This window comes from Rhinoderma darwinii, chromosome 2, assembly GCF_050947455.1.
Source record: "Rhinoderma darwinii isolate aRhiDar2 chromosome 2, aRhiDar2.hap1, whole genome shotgun sequence".
In the NCBI taxonomy this organism is placed as follows: Eukaryota; Metazoa; Chordata; class Amphibia; order Anura; family Rhinodermatidae; genus Rhinoderma; species Rhinoderma darwinii.
The window spans coordinates 459410839-459434725 of NC_134688.1; the positions used below are offsets into that span (position 1 = coordinate 459410839).

General features: G+C 43.7%; 1 protein-coding gene across 10 annotated transcripts in view; it reads right to left on the bottom strand.

The window, feature by feature from the left end:
- SON (SON DNA and RNA binding protein) overlaps window positions 1-23286 on the bottom strand; it is an 87181-nt gene extending 63895 nt beyond the window's left edge. For 8 of the 10 annotated variants that reach the window (XR_012881601.1, XR_012881600.1, XR_012881599.1 and 5 more), the window contains exons 1-2: window positions 23068-23156; window positions 14491-14612 (exon numbers count right to left, since the gene is read on the bottom strand). Coding sequence is in view for 6 of the 10 variants with exons in the window: in XM_075854559.1 (XP_075710674.1) it covers window positions 14491-14609 (119 nt within the window). In the remaining 4 variants the exon portion in view is untranslated. Of the gene's footprint in view, window positions 1-14474; window positions 14613-23067 lie in introns of those variants that run through there. The other 2 variants (XM_075854560.1, XM_075854562.1) reach the window with 2 other exon arrangements.
- Window positions 23287-23887: the final 601 nt, after the last annotated feature.

Consider the following 23887-nt stretch of genomic DNA (forward strand, 5'->3'; position numbering starts at 1 on the left):
ATCAGTGACCAATCAGCGTCATGCACTCCGCGTATAGTGACACTGCGTGATCACTATGTTCTGTCTTATACGGACATATTAACGTTACTGAAGTGTTTAGACAGTGAATAGACATTCCTTCCAGCCAGGACAGGATGTCTATTCACAATCCCGGAACTTCATTAACGTTTCTGTGGTACTTACAGCAGAGCAAAGCGTAATCTCACGAGAGCTCGCTGTAAATGACAGGTTACAGCGAGATTACACTTTGCTCTGCTCTAAGTCCCACAGAAACTTTACCAAATGGACGGGATTGTTAATAGACCTCATGTCCTGGCTGGAAGGAATGTCTATTCACAGTCTAAACACTTCAGTATCGTTAATGTGTCAGTATAAGATAGCACATAGTGAACAACGCAGTGTCACTATGCGCTGAGTAAATGAATGGAGAGAAGTGCATGACGCTGATTAGTCACTGATTGGTCAGCGTCATACACTCCTCTGTACAACACCCAGTTGGTCAAAAGTAAAAACACGCCCAGTTGGGCATTAAGAAAGTCATTAGCATAAATCTAAAATCGCTCCTAACGTGGTAAAAATAGATCGTTTTTCTAAATAAAAAAACACCACTGTCGCCTACATTACAGCGCCGATCTCCTTATGTAGGAGACAGGGCACTTATGTGGTGACAGAGTCTCTTTAAACTATCTTGTGAAGATAAAGATTCATCATTTCATCATTGACTGCAGTCCGTGTTTTATGCACATCACTTATTCCCATGGTTGCCCAGAATTTTAGCTGTCAACAGAAAATGCCCATATAGTACACATATATAATATACATTAGGATACATTTTCTAATACTTTTTAAAGTGTAACTAAACGTTTTGTTTTTTTATTGTTTTTTTTTAAATGACATTTTATAGTGATATGTCAGAAGTTTTGATCGGTGGGGGTCCGAGCGCTGAGAACCCCCCCCCCCCCATCGATAAAACAACGCAGCAGGAGTGCTTGGGCGAGCAATGTGCCACCTAGTTTCTGACTGGCTTTCCTCGATACGGTGTATGGGCTCAATAGAAAGTCTATGAGTCCATACACCACTTGCTCAGCTTTCTGATGAGTCAATCAGAAACTAAGTGGGACAGCGCTCACGTCTGCCTAACATGTCTTAGGTTTACGCTGCCTATAACTTAAAGGATTGCTAAAACTTGTTAAAAACTTTTCACGTGTCAGCGATCGGTGGGGATCTGCGCACCGATAGCAAAAACGAAGCAAAGCGCTGCGCCAAATTCTGTCAGGCTTTCCTCGGAAAGCCAAGTGGGCGGTGTTCGGACTCATATTGAGCCCGCGCACCACTCAGAGGTAAGATGATCAGAAACGAGGCGGCACATTGTTCATCCAAGCACTTCTGATGCTTCTTTTTATCAATCGGTAGGGGTCTCCATGCATCTGAATGACAACCGGCCGGTGGGAACTTTAACCTGGCATTTTAAGCAGTCAGCGCGCAACTTCATAACGCTGAAGGAAAACTCCGGGATCGGCGAGTTTAATACATCGCATTATTACAAACTGTGTTTGCTATGATATCACGTTACCACGATATCTTCAATGTTGAAACGTCAGAACAGAACTGTATAATATACAAACACTAAAGTAGCACAACTGATAAACCTCACCACATCACAGGCACTTCTATTACTAGCCCCGCAATGTGAACTCCTTATGGATACAATGTAAGCGTTAACATCTGATCCCTTCGACCTTTCATAGTGTGTTTTCCGCTTCATACCAACATTTACTGGGGCATTCTGAGTTTTATTGTATTGACTTTTTTTAAATATGATTTCATGTGACGTGTTATCGATTTCTAATTTTCAATAGAATATAAAAATTACAGCTAATTAAATCTAAAAATAAATAAAATGTATCCAAATGCATAAAGTGTATAGATGTATTGACTAGATGTTGTAGTCCGATTGTAATGGCAAACACCAAACGAGACTTGGGCTTGGTCCCTTCCTGTGTGGTTTAGGAGCGTTGAGTAGCATGGACACTGGGTCGTCAAATAGGACCCGTCACCTCTTCTGACATTTCTATTCTAGTGAATATTCGTATTCCCCATGAAATAACAATTCTTAAAACATTTTCTTGGAACTTTTCATTGTGCCGTTTGTTATTTCATCTAGAAATGCATGAAAAATCTGACAACTGGGTGTCACCATTCCCCTAGTCAAAGGGGTGTGTCCCTACAGTCACCCTCTGTCAGCCCTGATTGGACATGGTCAGTCTGTGTAGGGACACACCTCAACTGGTGACACCCAGTTGTCAATTTATTCAATAATTTCTAAGAGGAGTAAAAGAGGAACGGCACAACAGAGAAAAGATATTGTAGAGTTGTCATTTAATGAGGAATACAAGTATTTACTAATACAGACATGTCAGGAAAGGTAACAGGTCTTTGTAAAAACCGTACTTTGACATCGGCCATCGCAACTGCCAGTCTCAGCAGCCCGAAGAGATTGGATTTGAGATGGGAATAAACACTCACAGAACAACATCAACACTGACTGACCAGTGACACTTCATGGAAAACGCACTAAATAGCGCGGCTTTATTGAGTCTTCCTCCGGTGTCGGAGAGCAGCACACTTGACAGAGCATTAGTGCAAATCAACATTTCAAGTCAGAGTAGAGCGGTGAGATATTATTTTTGATAACAACGGCAGTCGACGGAGACTTCAAATCAGATCTGAACAGAACATAAGCGCTCTCCCTCAGTTCTGCAGTTTGTTCTTTTCAGGGTATACGCAGACATAACTTATTATGCGATTTAATGCCACGACTATGGAAAAAGTTGTACAAAACCACAGCGGTAGCTACAGCTAAAAAAAAAAGAAAAGAAAAAAGTGAAATGACCGCTACACGACTGAATCTACTCTTCGTGTCAATTCATCTGTAGAACTTGTTGCTTTGCTTGCATCTGTTTTGGAGGATCAGTTGCAGATTCCGTCAAAATTGACAAGAAATGTTATTTCATAGCACACCAGCTGCAAGAACCCCCACCGACCAGCTGATAACATTGGGGAAAGCTGGCAGCACTATATGTTGCATTAGAATAAATAATTTGGTTGCAATGTGATAACATCAGGAGTCGGCAATCTATTTGCACACGTGTCACAGCTGGCACATGGTTTCCTACCACGCTTCCCTTTCCCAGTATCGTTGTGTGCTTGGCATTGAAAACACAGGGAGACAGGGTGGCGTTGCATTGCGTTTCTCAGTGCTCAACACTGGGCAGCGCCGTGTCGTGTGCTTGCCAAAAATACAATGCGGCAAGGTCAAGCCCGTGTACAGTAGCCGCAGTCTCTCCTGTGTGCAGCCTCCCCAAGCTGGCCAGAAATTTTGCTAAAGATGCCGAAGATGTGCCAATAATTTTAATACGCACCTGATAGCAAAGGCGTATCTAAAAAAGTGATGTGCTTCCATGCACAAAAAGTTACTCAATCAATGCGACTGTCACAAATTCCAAAACTGCTGGCTTAAAGGGAAGGTGTCACGAAAAAAAAAAAATTATATGTTTTTGATTTTAGTATGTTATTAAAATAAATTTTATTTGTGTTGTACTTTTTTCTGACTTCTCTATGGGGGCTGCCATTTTTTTTTCATCTCCGTATGTGTCGATTAACGGCACATACATCCCCATAGCGAATGCGAATGGGAGCCGTTCCATTCACTATAGTGTACGCCGTCTGTGTGGGAACGGCGCATGCGCTGCTCCCACACAGTCCGAATGGAAGGTCTCCGGCAGTGTGACATCCGGCGCCATTTTCATGTGGACCGGAAGCCGCGGCCGGACAGTAAGAGGACTACTTCCGGTTGCGGCTTCCGTCCATATGTTCCGAAGCAAGGACTAGGAGCGGAGGGAGCGGCGGCGGCAGGTACATCATGTTTGTGTATGTTCGTGTTATAACCACTGTATCTAATCCTCCTACACTGTGCATTCGCTCAAAAAATGGCGGCACACAGTGTAGGAGGTTTGAACATTCGACCCCCTCCTTTCTCCTGGCACTATATAGGATAAAGGAGGGGGCATTGTTTGAGCACACTAGAGCGAGTGTGTCTTCTCCAATTTTGCAGCATAAAGCAAGGAGATTGCTTCACCACATGCCAGTGCTGCAATTTTGGGAATTGCTCCCTCTAGTGACCAGCACATGGAAATGTTATAAATTAGAATCTAATTTATAATATTTCCTGACTTGTGAAAAAATTAAAAAAATTATAACAATGTGTAATCATTTATATACTAACTATTTAACTAAAAAAAAAAATAACATTTCTAGCGACACATTCCCTTTAAGGAAATCTCTAAAAGCTCGTGTGTTCACCATACAAAAATAGTTGTCAATCCTCGTAATACATGGTTGCATCTAATGAGTCAGGACAATGTCATAATTCTCTACTGTGGCGCACAGAGGGGGATGCCAAGTGAGAATAATTACAAGTGTAAAAGTAGGTAATGCCGCGGTTATCAAAATATTATTCAGAAATAAACAAAACACTGTACACATAGAGTGCCAGTTAGAAAACAGAAGTTGGCAAAAAAAAAAAAAATCTCAATTTTTTTTTTTAACATAGGCTTCAAATCGGAGCGTCACTTCTAAAAGAGAAGTCTGAATTAGAAGACACATTTTCAGATACCCATTCTCAGTTAATATAGGAGAGACCGGCATTCACGACAATCAACTAGCCAAAGTAGAGAGAAGCTGTATAAAGCCTCTATCCTGGAGGACCCAACACATCAATGAATTACACAAATAGTCCACTTATCTTATTGAGCTGCATGTAAAACTGAATTTCCCCTGTGGCGGCGCTGCAAAGAAAATGAATACTTGCTGCCGGATTCCCGCACAGATTACAGCTGATCGCTCGTGTTCCCACCAGCACGATAACCTATCAGCTTTTATGCGAGGGAACCCTTCTAAAGAAAAAAAAAAAGACTGTCCCCCTTTAAGGCTTGTCCTAGATAAAGATTTTATACATGCGACTTTTAGGGTATGTTCACACGGCCTATTTACGGACGTAATTCGGTCGTTTTTGCCCCGAATTACGCCCGAAAATAGCGCCTCAATAGCGCTGACAAACATCTGCCCATTGAAAGCAATGGGCAGACGTTTGTCTGTTCACACGAGGCGTATATTTACACGCCGCTGTCAAATGACGGCGCGTAAATAGACGCCCGCGTCAAAGAAGTGACCTGTCACTTCTTTGGCCGTAAATGGAGCCGTTATTCATTGACTCCAATGAATAGCAGCGCTAACTACGGCCGTAATGGACGCGGCGTTCAAGCGCCTGCACATGCCGCTACGGCTGAAATTACGGGGATGTTTTCAGGCTGAAACATCCCCGTAATTTCAGCCGTAACGGACGCTCTCGTGTGAACATACCCTTACAGTGAGATAACATACAGGCTAGTTAACATCTGTGTCCACATCCCGTTTTATTGGAAATTATTAATTATATGATTAATGCGCTCGTACCCCTAACTTTAAAACGTATTACTATGTTCTATGATCCAGGTCAGGGATTAATAGCAGCACAAAGATAGTAGGTCCCAAGAACACCTCCACAGGCGTCATTAACGCCAGTCAGTAAAGGCTCCTTAACGCTTTGAAATCAGTTTCATGCGTATGCTTTAAGCAGGAGACGGAGTTCATTTTGAGCAGGACGACCGCACTTTGCGAGAGCAGTGACCAGGGCCAGAAGTCCCTCACATATTATCGGACTCCATTGCATCTGCGACTCTAGGATACACATGACAGCACCGGCAAGGCAAGGGTACCATGAGTGGCTTTCTCGGCAAGATGGCGCTTTTCTTGTGATGCAGATAGCGCGCTGTCGTCACACCCCTTGCGTCATTCCGAAGGAGCAGGGCCTGGTCAGAAGAGACCGGTTCTAAATCGATGGAGGAGAGTAAAGTGCAGGAACGGGGGACAGGTGAGTGTGGCACTACCTACAGGGGAACACGATCGCTTACCTAAACTCGCTATTTATGCATGAAAGCTTGGTTATGAGTTCTAGAAACGTTCCCTTGCATAAACAGCGAGTTTTTAACACAACATACCCCTAGGTATTAATTTGAATTACCGCAAACTACGTACTCCTCCTTGACTAAAAATACTCCTACAAAATGGTATAAGAAATATTTTATAATATGGTAAGCCCCAGGCTGCATGACAACTATCCGCACAACGTACAATTGTGGAAAACTTCGCTGTTACATTGTTTATATCCTTCTAAAAGGATTGCACGTCTATGAATCTATTCTAGATAATATATGATCCGTTTTCTCCATCATAAGATTTGTACTCACCAATGGATCAATTCTCCAAAAGGAAAGACAGATAGAGATATGCCTGTAGAACAACTGGCTGACAATCTTGACTGATGATCAGCAATTTTTATAAGTCCACGAGCATGCACACACAATCGATGCCTACCACAATATTAAAGAAGCTCTGTCACCACATTATAAGTGCCCTGTCTCCTACATGATGCGATCGGCGCTGTAATGTAGGTGACAGCAGTGTTTTTTATTTAGAAAAACGATCATTTGTGATAGGGTTAGTACCTATTTTAGCTTGATGCTAATGAGTTTCTTAATGCCCAACTGGGCGTGTTTTACTTTTTGACCAAGTGGGCGTTGTGGAGAGAAGTGTATGAGGCTGACCAATCAGTGACCAATCAGCGTCATACACTTCTCTCCATTCATTTACACTGCAGATAGCGATATAGCTAGATCACTATGTGCAGCCACATACACACACTATAACGTTACTGCAGTGTCCTGACAATGAATACACATTACCTCCAGCCAGGATGGGATGGGTATTCAGAATCCTGACACTTCGCTAACACAATCCCGACACTACAGCACAGCAAGCGTAATCTCGCGAGATTACGCTGTAAACTAATTTCAAACAAGATTGCACTCGCTATGCTGTAGTGTCGGGATTCTGTTAGCGAAGAGTCAGGATTCTGAATACACATCCCGTCCTGGCTGTAGGTAATGTATATTCATTATCAGGACACTGCAGTAACGTTATAGTGTGTATATTTGACTGCACATACGGATATAGCTATAGCGCTATGTGCTGTGTAAATCAATGGAGAGAAGTGTATGACGCTGATTGGTCACCGATTGGTCAGCGTCATACACTCCTCTCCACAACGCCCACTTGGTCATATAGTAAAACACGCCCAGTTGTCCATTAAGAAAGTCATTAGCATAAAGCTAATATAGGTCGTAATCTACATTACAGCGCCGATCACATCATGTACAAGATAGGGAATTTATAATCTGGTGACAGAGCCTCTTTAACCCAAGTGTGGGAGCATGTCCAATAGGGATTGAACCCTGCCAAATGACATCTAATTTAGTACATGACATTCAGATTACATGCCAAGTATAGGAGCATGCCCAGTAGACACTAATATTCCATGGGATAGCTCCGTTCACTAAGCATGCGCAGTAGGTACGGGATCTACAGTAAGTGTTGAGCATGCTCAGAGGTCATCGGTGCTGACTGGATGACGCCGCTGAACATAGACAATTGGCTGAATAGCTTAGAACGGGCATTTTCTGTACAGATCTCAAACCGCTTGGTCAGAAGTTTAGCAGTATAACATTAATGTAATAGAGGCGTCTATAAATAGTGGTCTACACGCGCCAACTGCGACATTAACCTCTCTCTTCCTGAAAATGGCACAACAAAACACATAGGGGAGGAAGCGCTTTGTATTTTCATTTTAGTTAGACCAGCGTCGCAAAAATAATTGATAAAACTATATAGGGTAGTCTGCGGCTGTCCACACAGTGACGTCATATGATACACTAACAGCTGAATGCTTACTTATCCGGGTATTTTCAAAACACGATAAGAAGGACACAAATATTGTAGCTTTATTTTGGAAATAATAATAATTATAAAAGACAGGTGTTCGGCTTCGTTCATATCTGCATCAGGGCTCCGTTCATGCGTTCCGTCAGAGATTCCCATCAAAACATAAACCTAACTGAAACAAACAGAAAACATAGGTTTCCGTTTGCATCACCATTGATTTCAATAGTGACTGATCCGGTGCAAATGTTTTCCATTTGTCTCAGTTGTGCAGGGGTTCCGCCGTTTTGACTGAATCAATACCGTAGCCGCTTCCGTCAAAACGACGGAACCCCTGCACAACTGAGACAAATGGAAAACATTTGCACCGGATCCGTCACCATTGAAATCAATGGTAATGCAAACGGAAACCGATGGGTCCCGCGTGTTTTAGTCAGGGCTCCGTTCTGACGGGAAGTGCAGACGGAACGCCGGCCTGACGCAGATGTGAACGAAGCCTTATCTAGGTAATGGACATATAGGGATAATCTGTGGCTGAAAGACTGGTTGTAAATAACTCGGTGTTATGGCACCATACAGACCACCATATGGCAGAACAGGGACTCCGCATGCCTCCGCCATCTGCATGACTGAACTCTGGTATCTACAGACATCAATACACACAGAAAACATTTTATCACACATGTGTATACCAGCACGTAATGATATTCCTACAGAAACATAAGAAAACAAGCAACGGGTTCACTTTACAACAGTGGTTGCAACTTTGACCAGATTATATTATTCTACTTCAGAGCTGGACAAATCAAGGCCCTGTTCACATGTGCGTTGGAGGCTTCGTTAAGGCTTCTCAGTCGCAGATCCGGCAGGGATTTTCAGAAACAATAACACAACATGCTGCTCTATTGTTTCCGGTAAAACAACGGACACCCTGACGGAAAACCAACAGGACACATTAAAGTCAATGGTTTCCGTCGGGCACCGGTTGTCTGCGTTGTTTAACAAAACGTTCCCTTCCGGCATTTTCATCATTCTGCTCGCATATGTGAACAGGGCCCAACACTAATTTTAGAAGGCAGGTGTGTTTTTAGCGGTTTCTTTTGACCAGCCGGCAATAAAGGCTCCACAGACATCAATACAAGCTAAAAAGTTGCCACCTCCGGACAAAAGTTGTGAAACGCGCATAGAGGTGTCTCTTTGGATAAACTTTTCCTTTTGCCATCATGCAAGCCACAGGTAATTGATTTATCTTTGCACTAATTATATATATACTTTTTGGTCTACTTAAACTTAGGATCTTGTTCCAGACATTGAACCTAGTCTGATGGGCCATTATTACATATACTGCGATTTGATACCTATGTGACTGGGGTTTTGGTAGTTTTAACCTTAGGCTGTTTTTAATTATGTTTTTTTTAACTCTTGTATATATTTGTGTGGGTGTTTTCTGTCCACATGGATGGATTAACAAAGATTGTATTTTCTAGACTATTTGGTCTGTGTGGTAGATCTATTTTTTGAGAAGAGACATTTGTTGATCTAAAAAGTTAAATGCCTCCAGATTTCTAAGCACAGTTTATTAATAATGGCGTATTTTACACCAATTAAATGGAGAGAGGAGTAAAAGAATTGCACCTAATTAAAAGGTGCACGTCTCAAAAAATGTACTGCATTCCGAATTTGCACTTCTCAATGGTTTTCTTTTTTTTTTCCAGTGAGAAGACAAATTCTGGAAATTTGGCAAAACTCAAACCCAACTGAACGTGTAATTTATGCCAAAATCAAGCATAAACTGAACATGGGCTACTGTCTACCTGTCCCCTGGGATTCATACAGCCGTGCTTCACGTGACAGCTCAGTATAGCTCTAAGTTTTATAGTCTATTATATAATCCGGTTTATGGCGGGTATTCATGATGTACCACCAGCACTCCAGTACATTTTACAGCGGAATACAGACACCATCATGGGGGGAAGACTTTGCCTATTTTGGCCCTCCAGTGGTAACAACTTTCCATCCTTGCACCCCCACCTGACTGTATACCACACACTACATATAGATACATTTTATATATATATATATATATATATATATATATATATTACATACACATTGTACTTGCTTTATGAACTGCTGCCGGTCTGTGCTTTAAAAAAGCCTCCATCTTGATTCTTAGATTTCCCCAGCTTTCTCTTCCTCTCTGCTTTGCTATCAATCCCATGATGCTTCGGCGCAGCATCACATGGCCAGCTAAAGACCATACCATTTCTGCATGCTGGGGGCACTGTGGTTATCATTCTCTCTATATTCTCCTAAATAAGCTGAGAAACCATAAGTATACAGACAGGGCGGCTGCACTATATTCTTCTACACCTGTGTGACAGGAACCTGTGTAAGCAGCAGTGGTGGCTGATGATAGAAGTTTCTGTCCCCCCTGTGTAATACTAGTGGGTGCAGGAACTGCTGAAGCCTGTGATGGGTGACACATAGATTTCCATAGACTCCAGTAGAGAAAGCAGTCACCGAGCCGGATCCACACTGCTGCTAAGCAACCGGCCCAGTCCGATATATAGAAGCAGCAACAAAAATATCAGATGGGCGACACACATGGAATACCAGAATGGTACACACGGGAAGGTTTTGTTTTAGCCGGAGTGTCCCTTTGATTTTATTTTGGCATTGCAGCATTCATAGATGCATAACTTTGTCTCCGGACGACAGAGCTGTACGTAAAAAACACTGCCATCATTTTTGGGGATTGCAACAGCAGCCATTGGAAAATATGTTAAAAATGTGTTTTAATATTTATTGAAAAAAGGGTGGTTGTTTTTTTTAGCTTCACGAAATGAACCTGCGATCGCTTCAATAATTCATTGCCATACTATTGTATAGGCAGAGTATGAGGCCCTAATTGGCGTATATAGCCATGGCAAGTCTAGGGGCCTTTGCTAGGATCCTCGCTACCATAGCCACCTACAAACGCATTGCGGGGGTGCCGATTGACTGAGATAGGGTCACTCTAACCACTTAAATGCTGCAGTTGCTATTGACTACAGCATCAAGGGATTAAACAGCCGAAATTGGAGTTATTTCCGATCCAGTACTATTTTATTTATTTTTTAGCTTTGAGATTAGAGACTGTCACCTCCAAAACCCCCCTAAACTATAATAATCAGTATATAGTTTAAAAGATGCGGATTCCGAATTTGTAATTTTTAATCTTCCTACTCACTTGCATTCGCCCTCTGTAAACACGCAAACGGTCGTGCGATTCATCCTGATGCTTAGAGGACTCCTGAGCTCAGCCATATAATGGAGAGGACTCCTAGGGCTACTGCATGCAATGGGCCTCAATTATCAAAACTCCGCATTTATCAGTAAAACGGACCTTACTGCCAGTGGCTGATGTCAGGTACAGTATTAGGGCTTATTCAGACGAACGTGATATACGTCCGTGCAACGAGCGTGATTTTCACGCGCGTCGCACGGACCTATATTAGTCTATGGGGCCGTGCAGACAGTCCATGATTTTTACGCGTGTCCGCTGCGTAAAACTCACGACATGTCCGTTCTTTGTGTGTATTTCGCGCATCACGCACCCATTGAAGTCAATGAGTGCGTAAAAATCACGCGCACCACACGGTAGCACTTCCGTGGGACGCGCGTGATTCGCGCAACTGCAGGCAAACTATGAATGAAAACAGAAAAGCACGACATGCTTCTCAGTTTACAAACATCCAAACAGAGTGTCAATGATGGCGGCTGCGCGAAAATCACGCAGCCGCGAATCATATGTGGCTGACACACGGAGCTGTTAAGTGCCTTTTGCGCGCGCAAAAAAAGCGGCGTTTTGCTCGCGCAAAACGCACACGCTCATGTGAATCCGGCCTTCTAATGTAGTGCATTTATCGACGGCCTTATGGTTGACCCATTACAGTCAATAGCCAGCTGTGTGGCCCCAAAATACGAAGCGGAGCAGATCCATGGCGCTTTCTTAGTGCTGCTGCCACCTCGTTTTAGCAATTGGTGGGGGTCCAGAGGTTGAACCAGCCCACAGTTAAGCATTGATGGCATATCGTAGACAACCGTTTTGTCAGATTGCTATACCATCTTCATACCCTGGTTTCTAGGTCCATCTCCAGATGTAACAATGGCGGTTTGACTAAGTCTGACAAACGAGGAAAGGTCCAGACTATTTACCACTAATAGTTTCTTTATTAGGGGTAGATGATAGAATATGGTTTCCAGTATTAAGAAAGCACTATGCCATTCTGTGCCCCCAGTGTACCCAGCTGCGCACACACCAGTCCCCTGCTGCAGTACACCGTGGGTCACCACTTTTTTGGTGACTGGGCTGTAAAGGCTGCTGGACCTTCACGGTGAAGGGTTGTTGAATCTGTCAAACCCACTGTAGTTGGAGCGGCAATTTGCTTGGGCCTGCTGTAGCCGGGGCTGGGCTGTGGTATTTTGTGTGGCAGGCCCCTCTATAGGCCTCTGATGCAGATTGCAGTAGCTGTTCACTTGGAGCAGTAAAATCAGCAAAGTCATCCAGTTCGGTCCCATTGCACCTCACAATACCTCCACTTGAATGGAAGCTCTGATCGGCAGAGTAGACGTCATTCACAACGATGCTCCACCAATCAGAGCCTCTCCACAAAAGCAGGAAAGCAATGATTGGTGTATTGCAGCGTTGTTGTTTTTTTAAATTATTATTCACAGCCACAGAATAGCGTAGGTAAGGTTAGTCGCACTGGCGTCATGACTTTAAATCAATGTCACAATTTGTAAATTCTTGGGTCCATTTGTGACCATTTTGGTCGCCATCTGGAGCCCTAAACCCGCAACGCCCTATTATGGTATAAAGCGAGAGGGATTAAATATCTTAGAGTAGCAGAAAGATGTAATGAATAACTAATAGCAGCACCTGAAACAGATCCTTTGTATAAGGCCGCGTGCGCACACAGCAGATTTATCGCAGATTTTCTATCTGGATTTGCAGGCAAAAAATCTGCAGCGGACTAAAAAAAAAAAAAAAATCTCATCCGCTTGCTGCTGAACATTTTATGCACGGAAATCAGATTTCACCCTATTCAATGTAAAAGCGGTGAAATACGAACGCAACACGTGCTGATTTTACTGCAGAAACGCAGATAAAAATCTGCAACAAATCTACTATGTGGGTGGATGCCCTAAGGCCTTGCCGCATTTTTCCTGGGATCCATGGCATTTTTTTTGCATACTAGCCTTGCGGCTGACAGCCAAAATGAAGCGAACGTGACTTTTTTTTTTAAACCAAGGTATTTGGCCATCCTACACATCACACCAGTTGTACAAAGCAATACTGCACACACGTCCACGTGACACCTACACGAATTTGGCCCACGTCACAAACAAGTTGCAAAAAAATGGTTTAAACATTTTAATATTGCGCCAATTACATATCACCGGCATGACGTTAAAACTATAATTGAGCATTGACATTTGAGCCAATAGAGGAAACCCAACTCTTTAGAGATAAAAATACTTCACACAAGATACGTTTCTACCTTATTTATAGAGGTCCATAATCAGCTTGTACCCATTACACCCCAAACCACACACATAACTATTTCATCCAGACGTCATTCACATCACCTGCCTGATGAATCAGGTCTAAGGTCTCCTCATCCACTTTTCATATATGACCACCCCACAGCAAAATGTTACCTAACCGAGTGACCCAACGTAACACTTCTCTTATATTCTCTATAAGGAAACCCCACGTACACTCTATAGAATATAATTATAAGCCAGCGACACATATATAGTTTAACAATCTTGATCAGATCTGCTGAAAATAGCAAAATCAATGACACTTATAGTGACATTAAACAGATAGTATATATACCCTTTGTTTCGCATGCTATCGTCATCTGATATTGGGGAGAACCGGTCAGGTTCTTTTTTAGGCCCCATGCACACGACCGTGAAATAGCCCGCAAATACAGACCCATATATTTGTATGGCCGACGGACACCTTCCTGTATGTTTACAGGAAGGCGTCCGTGCCGTAGAAACTTTCGGGAAAAAATAGGACACGTTCTATTTTTTTATTTTACGGACCATGCTTCCATACATTATAAGGGAGCACAGCCTGTAAATGCGGACGGCTGCCCGCAGCCGTAATTACGGGCACGATCATGTGCATGGGGCCATACTATGCAAGTTTGGATATCCATTGCTGTATATTACAACCCCCAGTATATCCTGCCAATATTGCCCACTGTTTTATTCAAGGGCATTTAAAATTGACACTGTTTCCTTTAGTATTCATGCAGAGCTAAAAAAAAACAAAAAAAAACACAGGTTACCACAACTACCTAATAGGGACAAAAGAAAACAGGTCATACATATGAAAACGCCGGATTATGGCTCAGTGCACGAGTCGTATATTTCGTGTCATGGACTGGATTAGATCCTGCCCCGGGAAATCAGAGTTAAGCTTTCCTGATCCCCAGGAGATTTGATCCCATCCCTGGCACAAAATATACGTCTCACGCACAAAGCTGTAATACGGCCATGTGCATGAACTGGTAAACCCAATATTACCCCCCCCTTACCCCATGTCACACTCACAGAAGTCCAGGAAGCTGAGCTATGGGAAGCTGTTGGGTGGGGTCCTCACACTGTGGAGCCGCTGTAGCTGTCCCTGCCTGTGATATGGAGGGGTCGCTGCTATCGCCGGTGATTTTCATTCCCTAACAAACAAAATAGCGAAAAAACAAAAGATAAATTTTTGACTTTGACTTGATAAACCTGCAGAGCCGCCATTTTGTTATTCATTATTCACATGACTGTGTCGGATGAGCGCTCGCAAAAAAAAATACAGCTTTTCATGCATATGAAGGTCTGTGTGGAGTTGTATAGTATCTGTGTCGTCCATCTTTCTAGTCTGCAAGCGCTTCATGGTTTCACGTTTCTTAGCAACTAGCACGTAGTGGTCACGCACCCATGAACTCGTACCGGCCAGCACAGTGCGCAAAAAACAACCACAACAGGACATGCTGTATGACTTGTATGGCTCAATGGGCGGTCTGTTAAATGCACAATACACGGACAAGAAATACCTTCGTGTGAATAAGTCCTTAAAGAGTCTCTGTCCCCACATTATAAGTGGCCTATCTTGTACATGATGTGATCGGCGCTGTAATGTAAATTACAGAAGTGTTTTTGATTTAGAAAAACGATCATTTTTGACGGAGTTATGACCTATTTTAGCTTTATGCTAATGAGTTTCTCAATGGACAACTGGGCGTGTTTTACTGTATAACCAAGTGGGTGTTGTGGAGAGAAGTGTATGACGCTGACCAATCAGTGACCAATCAGCGTCATACACTTCTCTCCATTCATTTACACTGCAGATAGCGATATAGCTAGATCACTATGTGCAGCCTCATACACACACTATAACGTTACTGCAGTGTCCTGACAATGAATACACATTACCTCCAGCCAGAACGGGATGTGTATTCAGAATCCTGACCACGTCTCTGCACTTCGCTGTGATTTACAGTATAGCAGGCGTAGTCTCGCGAGATTACGCTGTAAACTGATCTCGTTGTGCTGTAGTCTCACACAGACGCTACAGAAGTGGTCAGGATTCTGAATACACATCACGTCCTGGCTGTAGGTAATCTATATTCATTGTCAGGACACTGCAGTAACGTTATAGTGTGTTTATGTGGCAGCATTTAGCGATATAGCTATATCGCTATCAGCAGTGTAAATGAATGGGGAGAAGTGTATGACGCTGATTGATCACTGATTGGTCAGCGTCATACACTCCTCTGTACAACGCCCACTTGGCCAAAAAGTAAATCACGCCCAGTTGTCCATTGAGAAACTCATTAGCATAAAGCTAATATAGCTCATAACTCCGTCACAAATGAGTTTTTCTAAATAAAAACCACTGCTGTTATATACATTACAGCGCCGATCACATCATGTACAAGCTAGGCCACTTATAATCTGGTGACAGAGCCTCTTTAAAGAGGCTCTGTCACCAGATTATAAATGCTCTATCTCCTACATAATCTGATCGGTGCTGTAATGTAGATAACAGCAGTGTTTTTATTTTGAAAAACGATCATTTTTGAGCAAGTTATGAGCTATATTAGCTTTATGCTAATGAGTTTCTCAATGGACAACTGGGCGTGATTTACTTTTTACCAACTGGGTGTTGTACAGAGGAGTGTATGACGCTGACCAATCAGTGATCAATCAGCATCATACACTTCTCATTGTTCCAGCCCAGCATGATCCACAGCACAGTGTGATTGTGCAGTGAAAGTAGTAAACACGCCCAGTTGGAAATGAGAAAATACGCCCAGTTGTCCATTAAAAAGGCTCATTTGCATAAATATAAAATTGCTCATAGCTTGGCCAAAAATGATAGTTTTTCAAAAAACAAAAACGTTACTCTTATCTACATTGCAGCGCTGATCACATGCAATAGGAGATAGGGATTTGATAATCTGGTGACAGAGCCTCTTTAAGCTTTATTCACACGAGCGTGTTTGATTTGCATCTTTTTGTATTCGGTCAGTGTGGTTTCCGTGTGTCGTACGTTTTTCCCGTCCATGCTTCTCCTCTGCAAACACTTCCTAGTTTCACTTTATTTTTCTTTCCATTTGTATAGCAACTGATGCGTGAAACGGACAGCAGACGGATGTCGTCCATGTGCTGTCTGTGATTTTCACTTACAAGTGACAAGTGCTCCCGTTATGTCACAGGCAGCACAGGGACAGCTAAAGCAGCTCTACAGGACCTCACCAAACAAATCCTAGACTCCTAGTAGAAACATGGGAGACCAGTGGGATATTAAAGGGGTTGCCCAAACCAGACAACTGATGACCTATCTACAGGATAGGTCATCAGTATATGATCAGTGCGGGTCAGACACCCGGACCCCGCACCAATCAGCTGCTCTGGGCGCCAGATGTTTTGAACGGTATGCAGTAATTTGTTTAAATCTCATCCACATATCTGGTTTCGTAAACCGCTGCAGATTTCCATCCCACATGTAGGTGCCAGTAGTAAATCTTTAGGTGCTTTGGCTCCTTTTTGTCTTGCAATCTGTCCAGGCCTGATGTGGATCCAATAAAAATGACTGAATATGGACAACCGTCCTCAGCCACTAAATTGTTTATATGCAGCCCGATTATTCAATTGGAACCCACATTCTAAGGCCCTGTTCACACAGGTTTTGTTGGGTTTTTTTTTGACAGGCAGAAAAAAAATCCAATTCTTTCAGGAATTTTGCAGCAGATTTTGAACTGCCAGCGTTGTTTGACACTTTCTTCTGCGTTTTTTTTGCCTGCAGCCACTGAGTATAATAAGGTTATGTTCACACGCACAGCCTTTGACTTTCAGCCATTTTTGAAGCTGAAAACGTTTCCGTTTTTTCTAAACGTTTTTTGGAGTCGCTTTTCTGTTGACACTATGAAAAACAGCTCCAAAAACGGTTCAAGAAGGGACATGCTCCTTTTTACACAGCGTTTACACAGGGGTTTTTTTGGGGGTTTTTTCACCGGCGTAAAAAAAAAAAAACACCCCGTCTGAAAATAACGCAGTTTATCCCATTGATTTCAATGGGCAGATTATTGTAGGCGTTCGTTCAGCTACTGATTTTTTAGACTTATATCAAGGCGTTAGTACCCCGAAATATGCCTGAAAACCCTGCGTGTGAATATGCGCCAACGCAAAAACCGCAAAGGCAAAAAAACACTCCAAATGTGCGCTGCAGTTTTTTCTGCCTCACATTGATTACAATGGGAGTTGAGAAGCGGAAACCACTCGAAGAGAATGATGCTTTTTTATTCCGTGAGCGGCCAAAAGCCACCTGCGAGAAAAATCAACACGGCCGTTCATTGAAATCACTGCAGGGCGATTTGGGATGATTCCTGGCGCAGATTCCAGTGCGTTTTCTGCGTCAAAGAACACTGACGGATCCGGAATAATTCCATTATTTTATAATGGGTCCAGACTAGTCATCCAGCCAGTCAGAGGTAATGGAAACCCACGGTACAATGGATATCCTTTTAGGCTGTGGTCAGACATAGCAGAATTTGTCAGCTGTAGATTTTTCCTTCAAAGCTGAGGCAAGTCCATACCAAAATCTGTGCGAGTCTGCGTTCACATTTATAAACTACGTTTGGTTGCCCTTTTGGTATACGCTGGCCATAAGTATGCCTTTTTTTCTTTGCCGTATAGAATACCGTAGTAGACTTCGATATTCTATGCAGATGAATACAGTAAAAACGCATTTGACCAGTACACATTTCTCTCGGGCGACGCTTGCCACTTTATGTCTACACCGTGGCATACATCACAGCCTTCCGTCAGAAGTATACATCAGTATATCCTCCCGACATTTAGGGTATGTTCGCACAAACTATTTTCAGATGTAATTCAGGCGTTTTACGCCTCGAACTACGCCTGAAAAGACGGCTCCATTACGTCTGCAAACAACTGCCCATTGCCTGCAATGGGTTTTACGATGTTCTGTTCAGACGAGGTGTAATTTTACGCGTCGCTGTAAAAAGACGGCGTGTAAAAATACGCCCGCGTCAAAGAAGTGCAGGACACTTCTGGAGCCGCTTTTCATTGACTCCAATGAAAAACAGCTCCAATTACGTCCGTAAAAGATGCCGCAAAAGACGCAAGTACTCCTCAAAAACTTCTGAAACTCAGGAGCTGTTTTCACCTGAAAACAGCTCCGTAATTTCAGACGTATTTTGCGTTTGCGTGTGAACATACCCTTACTTTCAATGGAAGGTTCAAGCCATAAATGGACAATGCCTTTAGGCTACATGCACACATTGCATAATTTGGTGCAGAAAATCCTCATGAAAACCGTAGGTAATTCCGCAGGTAAAATCCACACCTAGTACGTTTTTAGGTGCGTTTCTTGCATTATCATGCAGAAACCGAAGCGGTTTTATTCTGCGGATTTTGGTGCGTTTTTTCAAAACTTGTCAGATACAATTCGGAGGTGGAAAGGCAAGATAAATAGACATGCTGAGGATTTCAAAATCCGCACCGCAGGTCAATTTGCATGCGGAAAAATTCTGCAATGCGTAGATGAGATTACTTGAAATCTTATTTACTTTGCTGGTACTGTACAGAAAAATCTGGGCAGCAAATCCGCACATAATACGCATTGTGTGCATTTGACCTGAATGTGTATTTGACCGCAGGTTGTGCTGCAGATCTGTCGCAAATTTCACCCTTTGAGTAACAAACTGTTAAATTCACAACATAATTATAGCCATTTTTTCCACTAAATGTAAATGTGGTTTTGACATCTTAATCAATAGAATGTAATGAAACTGCATCAATGAAGAACCTGCATTAAAAGTGTGAACACAAGCCTTAGGCCTCAGTCACACGAACGTGTAATATGTCTGTGTGACTGTCGTTGAAACAAACACGAACCTTTATAATTTATAGGGCCTTTGTTTCAACGGAGCGTGTGAAGGGTCTGTGAGAAGATAGGATATGTCCTATATTTTTGCGCCTCAAGCATCCCTCCATAGACTCTAGTCTATGGGGGATGAATGAGAACACGACGCACAACGTACAGCACGGAGGCACCTCGGACGTGAAAAACTTCAGTTTTTCACGTCCGAGGTTCGCAACGTTCATGTGAATCTAGCCTAAGGCCGGATTGTCACGTAGCGTAAACACTGCGGAATTTCCGTAACAGAACGGGGTGCGAAAACTCCACAGCATTTACAGCAGCAGCAAAGTGGATGAGATATAGTAAATCTCATGCCCGCGCTGCGGAAAAAAAAAGCGTAACAAACGTTAATAAATTGACCTGCGGTCTGGAGTTTATTTATGCAGGTTGTCAATTTATGCTGCGTTTTTGTTGATTTTCTGTTGCGGGTTTTCACCATTTAATTCAATGGGGATGCAAAACTTGTAACAGAAAGCAAAGCGTTGCGACTTTTGCTGCGTAACTGCGTTTCCGCCGGGAAAAAAAAAAATTTCAAGAAAAAAAATATACTTACCCAGAACGCTCTCCTTCCTGCAGTCCGGCCTCTTAGGATGACGTTGCATCCCATGTGACCGCAGCAGCCAATCACAGGCTGCAGTGTCACTTTGCCTGCAACATTATCTAGGGAGGCCAGAGCAGAGGTCAGAGGAGGGAGGGGCTAAGTGCGAACAGCTTTCTTCCGCAGCGGAATTTCTGTCCAAAAAAAAAGAAAACACACTGGTGCGAATTTTTTCAGACGGAATGTCCTGCGGGTTCCAGGTCAGGCACATTGCGTGATTAGGCCTCTTTCGTTTAAACTGCACGAAAAAAAAAAGGAACGTTAGGCTTCGTTCCGACGGAACGGAGCCCTGACTAACACAAAGTGAAACCAAATGTTTCCATCACCATTGACGAATCCAGTGCCAACGGTTTCAGTTTGTCTCCGTTGTGCAAGGGTTCCGTAGTTTTGACGGGATTAATATCGTAGTCAAAACGACAGAACCCTTGCACAACGGAGACAAACAAACCGTTAGCACCGGATCAGTCACCATTGAAGTCAATGCTGATGGAAACTGAAACCTTTGTTTTCAGTTTGTGTCTGTCAGGGCTCCGCTCCAACGGAAAGCTCAGACGGAACGGAGCCCTGACGCAGTTGTGAACATAGCCTAAGAACACTAGTGTTCTGTAAAATGTAAGGCCTAGTTCACACGGGGGAATTTCTTCCGGAATTTTGAGGCAGATTTTGACCTGCCTGCACTTTCTTGCCACGGTCGTCGCCCGCGGCCATTGGGGGCGGCAGGCAAAAAAAACACCGTGAAAAATGCTTTCTCTGCCTCCCATTCATTTCAAATGGAGGTCAGAGGCGGATCCACGGCAAGTAAGAACATGCCACCGTTTTTTCCCACTAGAAGCCAAAAATGGCTCCACCGCCGTTTATTGGCTCCAATTCCAATGTGGTTCCGCGTCAAAAGTGTTAACTGGCCAGCGTTTTTTATGCCGTAATTAGTAGCATTTTTTCATTTTGTACATGCGTTTTATGGTGTTAGGCCTCATGCACACTTCCGTTGGCCGTCGTACGACCGTTCTTGACAGATCCGTGAAACACGGACCGCACACGGATGGCTTCACGGCAAAAACGCAACAAATTACTGTGTGATTGCTGCCTAAATTGACCCCTATTTCCACATCAAAATGTAAAAAAAACGCACAATTAAGTGCTGATTTTACCTGCGGATTTTATGCATCGAATTACACAACTTGTGCACGCAGCCTAATGGTGATGTCCAGGACTTGGTGTTTTAGCATAATCCTGGAAACAAGGAATTAAAACAAAAAAACCTGTCCAATATACTTACCGCGCAAATGATACGAGGGGCATTGGATGACAGTAACGTAACGATACGTCATTGCAACCGAATTATCATCATACAGTGCGAACCAGTGGTGGGGGACAGAGGAAGAACTCACTCCGGCTTCGTGCACACGACTATTTTTCGTCCGTAATTAGAGACCCATACATTTCTATGGGCTACTGACTCCTTTCCGTATTTTTACGGATGGGTGCCCGTTCCATAGAAATGATCCGTAAAACACAGAACACGTCCTATTATTGTCCGTAATTACGGCACGGACTCCCCATAGAAGTCTATGGGGGCTTCCGTAATTACGGACAGCTACGGATGTGAACCCGTAGCCGACCATAATTACAGAGACGTTGCTAGGCGACTCCAGGTTTGCAGATGTTGCACATCATTAGTGGTCTTCTTTTTGCGGATACCGTTCCGTATATGCGGACAAGTGGCGGATGACTACGGATCCGTATTTACGGACGGATTAAAATACGGTCGTGTGCATGAGGCCTCAAGCTTCATGCACACGACCGTTTTCATTGATCGGGCAGCAAACTATGGATCCTAGTGTACGTATTTGGGTCCATAATGCTTTAGAATTGCTTTCGCAACCGTTCCGTACGTCCATATATTATTGCCGTGTTTCAGTGCGGACACCACACACATGGCTTCCGAGTCTGTCCGTTGCGTGCCCTTTGCAAAAAAAAACAAAAAAGTGGATGGCACACTGGCGGAATACACTTTCGTGTGCACGAGCCCTAAGGGGCAGATTTATTGAGAATGGCGTTTCATACAGTATCTTAAACAGAAGAGCATTGCAGTAAAATCTGCCAAATTTACTAAGAGGCGCACGCCTCTTAATTTGCCGCATCTTTGACTCTTAATTATCCTATAAACCAGCATAAATGTGCCGTGATCTACGCCAATTTCCGATGTTAATTATAGTAAATCTGGCAGACTGATGGTGGTCACGCCCCCTCCCGCTAAATCTCGTTCAGAAGCGGAGAGGGGCGAAGTCTCAAATTCTAGCGCAAATATGACATGCGCCAAAATTTGCAACTTTTTAACGACAGGAAACGAACGTAGACCATTTAATAAATCCCCCTACGTATATTACGCTCTGGTCACAACGCTTCAGTTTCTAATGCATTGCTTTGTGATTGATCCAAACAGATGGCATGCTGGGAGTTGTAGTTTCACAACAGCTACAGGTTAGAAACCAATAGTAATAAAGTGCAAAACTTCCACAGTATTGGTAACAAATGTTACTTTTTTTTTTTTAATACAATATTTAGGTGGTTTTTGTTGTTTTTTAAATAAAAATACTGTGGTTATCCAGCACTGCAAACTACAACTCTCAGCATTTCCTGCCAACGGAAAACTCTCCAGCAGTAGACTAGGACTTACAGCTCCACCAGCCACGTTTTTCTTTAGCACGTCCGCCCCGGCTCGGGGAAAACCCTGCAGAAAACTACAACTTCCATTCTCATGCTGGGAGTTGTAGTCCCACAGCCTATAGGTTGTCCGGTCGATCACAAGCAGGAAGACGTCCTATTGGCTGCTGCGCTCGGCGGTTACTATGGTAGACGGACGTAGGCCCGGGCAGGCTGGTTTAGGGGAAGCCCGGCGGCGGCACCTCCTCACTCTAGGCCCGGCTCCCTCTACGTCCAGGCCCGGATGGCGCACATTTCACAAGCTTCTCGCCAAAGACTCGGGCCCTGCAGTCGCACATAGCGCGGAGTAGGCCCAGCCAGGCCGCAGCACCACAGTGTGGCCTCTATATTCTCCCTCTCCCGGAGACCTCAACGGCTCCCGGTCATTTACCTGTTACGGTTTTCCTCCTCGATCTCCTTGAATTTATTCACTACGAAGGAGCGGAAGATTTGTTCTATGTTGGTCGCCATGGCGCTCCGGACCCACTCCGCCTCCTCTCGATGGTCCAGGCACTTTCCGACACACTGACGCACGAACGTGCGCGGGCACGACGCGTAGCGGGTTACACGAAGAACCTGTGCACGCGTTCCCGCGTCCCCGTCACTAGTCGTTTACTGTGTGTCTGGGCGTTCCAGCCAATCAACTAGCAGTTGGACTATGTGACGTAAGCCTAACGTGAACGTCTTATTGCAAAACGCTTCAGACGTGAGGAGAAGGGGGCGCGCCATGCGCGTTCACGGGTTGAAATTACGTCGGTTTGTCAACGGCAAAGACGAGGTCTCGACGAGGGACTGCTAACCCTCAGGGGTCAATGTTACATTTGGCCTCACTAAATCTGGACCTACATTTAAAGGAGTTTACCAGGATGTATAAATAAAGTTAAATGTGCTGAAAATGTTTTAAAAAAACATTTCAATGGACGGCCAAGCACCACCATGTGACATCAGCATGGACGGAAAGTCACTACAAGGGGTCTCAATTGGCTGCTGTGGTCATAGCAACCCGAGTCAGCAGCGGTCACACATGCGTGCTGCCTCTCTATTAACTCTATGGGACTGACGGAGATAGCGGAAGCGCTGTACGAAGTCTAACAAGATGAATGGAGTGGCAACACACATGCAGGACCACCGCTCCATTGTACCTGGACTCAGTATCCGTGGAGGTCCCAGCGATCACACACTTATCAACTATCCATAGGATTGTTATGGTG